The sequence below is a fragment of the Egretta garzetta genome, unplaced genomic scaffold (assembly GCF_000687185.1).
Source record: "Egretta garzetta isolate BGI_Z169 unplaced genomic scaffold, ASM68718v1 scaffold296, whole genome shotgun sequence".
NCBI lineage: Eukaryota > Metazoa > Chordata > Aves > Pelecaniformes > Ardeidae > Egretta > Egretta garzetta.
This window is the reverse complement of record NW_009259988.1, coordinates 1,538,008-1,540,452: the sequence shown is the minus strand read 5'-3', so window position 1 is coordinate 1,540,452 and position 2,445 is coordinate 1,538,008. Positions and strand designations below refer to the sequence as shown.

Sequence of the window (2,445 nt, the reverse complement as noted above, 5' to 3'; positions counted from 1 at the left end):
ACCCACCACCTGGGGAAGGGATGGGATGGGATGCGGGAAGAGCATCCCACGTACATGTGTGGAAGGGTGTCCGGTCCGGCAGCGAGCGGGTTTTTCTCCGGATGGGGAGAGATTTCTCCATCTCCTCCTTCAGGATCAGCTTCCCAAGGTTGGAGGTGACCTGGGGGCGAAGGGACATGGGTGGGGGGGGGTCTCAGCAGGGCCCCAGCCCCTGGCAGGGGGCCCGCCTGCCCGCTCTGCCCCTCACCTTGCTCAGCTCCTGCCTCTGGAGCTCCCGCAGGTTCTTCATCTCCTCCGTCAGGTCCTCCTCCTCCTCCTCCCCTCTTTTGGAGGCCATCCGCCTCCTCCACTCCGTCTCTGGGGGGAAAAGAGGGGACGTTATACCCATCCCCAGCATCCCTGTGGGGGGGTCTGGGGGAATAAACCCCCCGGCACAGCCCATCCCCTCGCCTGCCCCTGCTCCCCACCTACCCACGACGGCCAGGGATGGGGGGCACGGCCAGTAGTCGGTCTCGATCTTGGCGGGCTGGTTGGGGTCTGGGGGCTGCGCCGCCGGGAACTTGGAGGATTCGATGATCAAATCCTCTATGGGATGCTTCCCGTGGTGGGTGCCGGAATGGTGCTCTGCGGGGCAGAGGGGGGGGTGAGGCAGCGCCCCAGGGTGCCCTGTCCCGTGGGACAGACACCCCCACTCACCTTTCTGCCTGTAAATCGGAGGCTTCTTGTATATGTTGAGCTCCGTTGTGTCAGTCTCTGCGAGAAAAAAGGGGATTGGGGGCTGGGAATGGCTCTGAAAAGGTGCTTGCCCGGACCCCCTGGTCTGCACTGGGGCTCAGGGTGCCGGGGGGGTGGCAGTGCCGGGGTACCGGGCGTACCGGGTCGGTGGAAGTGCTGCACGCTGCTGCGGCCCGAGCTGCTGCCCTGGCGAGAGGGGGGCTGCTGGGCGCTGCCGGGGGTCCGGTTCTCCAGCCACTCCCGGATGACCTACGGGCAAGCGGGGCTGGTGAGCAGCGAGAGCCCAGCAATTCGGCATCGCCCCCTCCTCCTCCTTGGAGACCCCCACGGGCATCCCAGAGCTGGGGCAAGGGGTGTCGGTACTCACCTCCGGAGATGGAGGAGGAGAGATGGATTTGGGAGACAGGGAGCGCTGCAGAAGGCAAGAAGCAATTTATTCCAGCAGCTGCACATCTGCCCTCTGGGACCCCTCTATCCAAGGGGCTTCCCCCTGCCAGCCCCCCCAAAAAACTAGGGGATGCGAGTGGCCCTGGGCACCCTCACCTCTCGGCTCCGGGGCAGCTCCACGTGCTCCATCAGCGAGTAGGTGAAATGGGGTTCATAGATCATCAAGTCGGGGCGCTCGATGTCCAGGATCGCTTTGTCCTTGGGGATGGCAGCCAGGTCCTTGTAGCCCAGAACCTCGTTGTCCATTTTGGCCTAGAAAGAAAGAAAAGCACCTTCGGTTTTGGGTGCAGAAAGGGAACGTTGGGGAGCGGGGAGGGCTTCCCTGGGGCTGGCATCCTCCGTGGGCCCTCTGGGGTGATGGGGAGGTTTGGGGAGGCACACCCCAACCCCACGGATGGAGGGATGTTGGGGGGAGATGTAAGCAACCTCTTACCACGATACTGGAGGGCGATCCAGGGACGCTGGACCCGCGGGAGGAACAGACGCTCCCAGGGGAGGTCAGTGGTTGCTGGAAGGAAAAGGGGAGATTTTAGCAAACCTTGCCCTCGGCACGGCCAGCCCAAGAAGGGGCTCAGGGTCATGGTCAGGACCCCGGGGCATGGCAGGGGGGCCCGGGGTCACCCCTGTGCTCCATGGACCTCAGTGCACCGGGGCAAAACGTCCTTGGATGGGATATTTCTGGATGGGTGCTGGGGTCTCCTTTGCTCCGGCGCTGTGGTTCAGGGCAGGGGACACCCGGGAGGTGACAGTGGCTTGGCCAGGACACGTTGCCACTAGATGGTGCTGCCAGGCTGGGCTGGGAGGAGGAGGAGGAGGAGGAAGGCAGGGCCCTGCTAGCAGCATCCCAGGGTGACGCTGCTGATGTCCTTGGCCACTAGCCCTTGCCCTTGGCCACCAGCCCCTTTTCCGGGCCCCCCCCTGCCTGCCTGCCCCCGGCCCCCCGCCAACCCCCTGCCCACAGCCCACGGCCCCCGGCCCCCTGCCCACAGCCCCCCCTTACCTTCTGCAGTCTTTCCATTCAGCTGTGGGCTGGAGGGGCTGTGTCAGTCCCAGGGTCCTGCATGGGGAGGGCAGGGGTTTGGGGGCACTGCCAGGGTGGGCACGGAGCACCCCAAGGCAGCCCCCTGCGCACCGGACCCTAATGCAGCACGAGGCCGGCATGGCCCCTCTGCCAAATAGTCACACGCTGGCAGCAGGACAGGCTTGCCAGGGGATGCCACCGACCCCGGGGGGGTGGCCGAATGGCTCCGGGTGGGGTAGGGG

At 65.4% G+C, this 2,445-nt stretch overlaps 1 protein-coding gene across 1 annotated transcript in view; it reads right to left on the bottom strand.

Annotated features, from left to right (window-relative positions):
• DMTN (dematin actin binding protein) overlaps positions 1–2,286 on the bottom strand; it is a 4,485-nt gene extending 2,199 nt beyond the window's left edge. Inside the window, exons 1-9 of the mRNA XM_035896042.1 lie at positions 2,183–2,286; positions 1,616–1,690; positions 1,279–1,434; positions 1,103–1,147; positions 876–984; positions 697–753; positions 472–624; positions 248–357; positions 7–160 (exon numbers count right to left, since the gene is read on the bottom strand). Of these exons, the coding sequence (XP_035751935.1) occupies positions 7–160; positions 248–357; positions 472–624; positions 697–753; positions 876–984; positions 1,103–1,147; positions 1,279–1,434; positions 1,616–1,690; positions 2,183–2,200 (877 nt within the window). The 5' untranslated portion in view covers positions 2,201–2,286. The remainder of the gene's footprint in view (positions 1–6; positions 161–247; positions 358–471; positions 625–696; positions 754–875; positions 985–1,102; positions 1,148–1,278; positions 1,435–1,615; positions 1,691–2,182) is intronic.
• Positions 2,287–2,445: the final 159 nt, after the last annotated feature.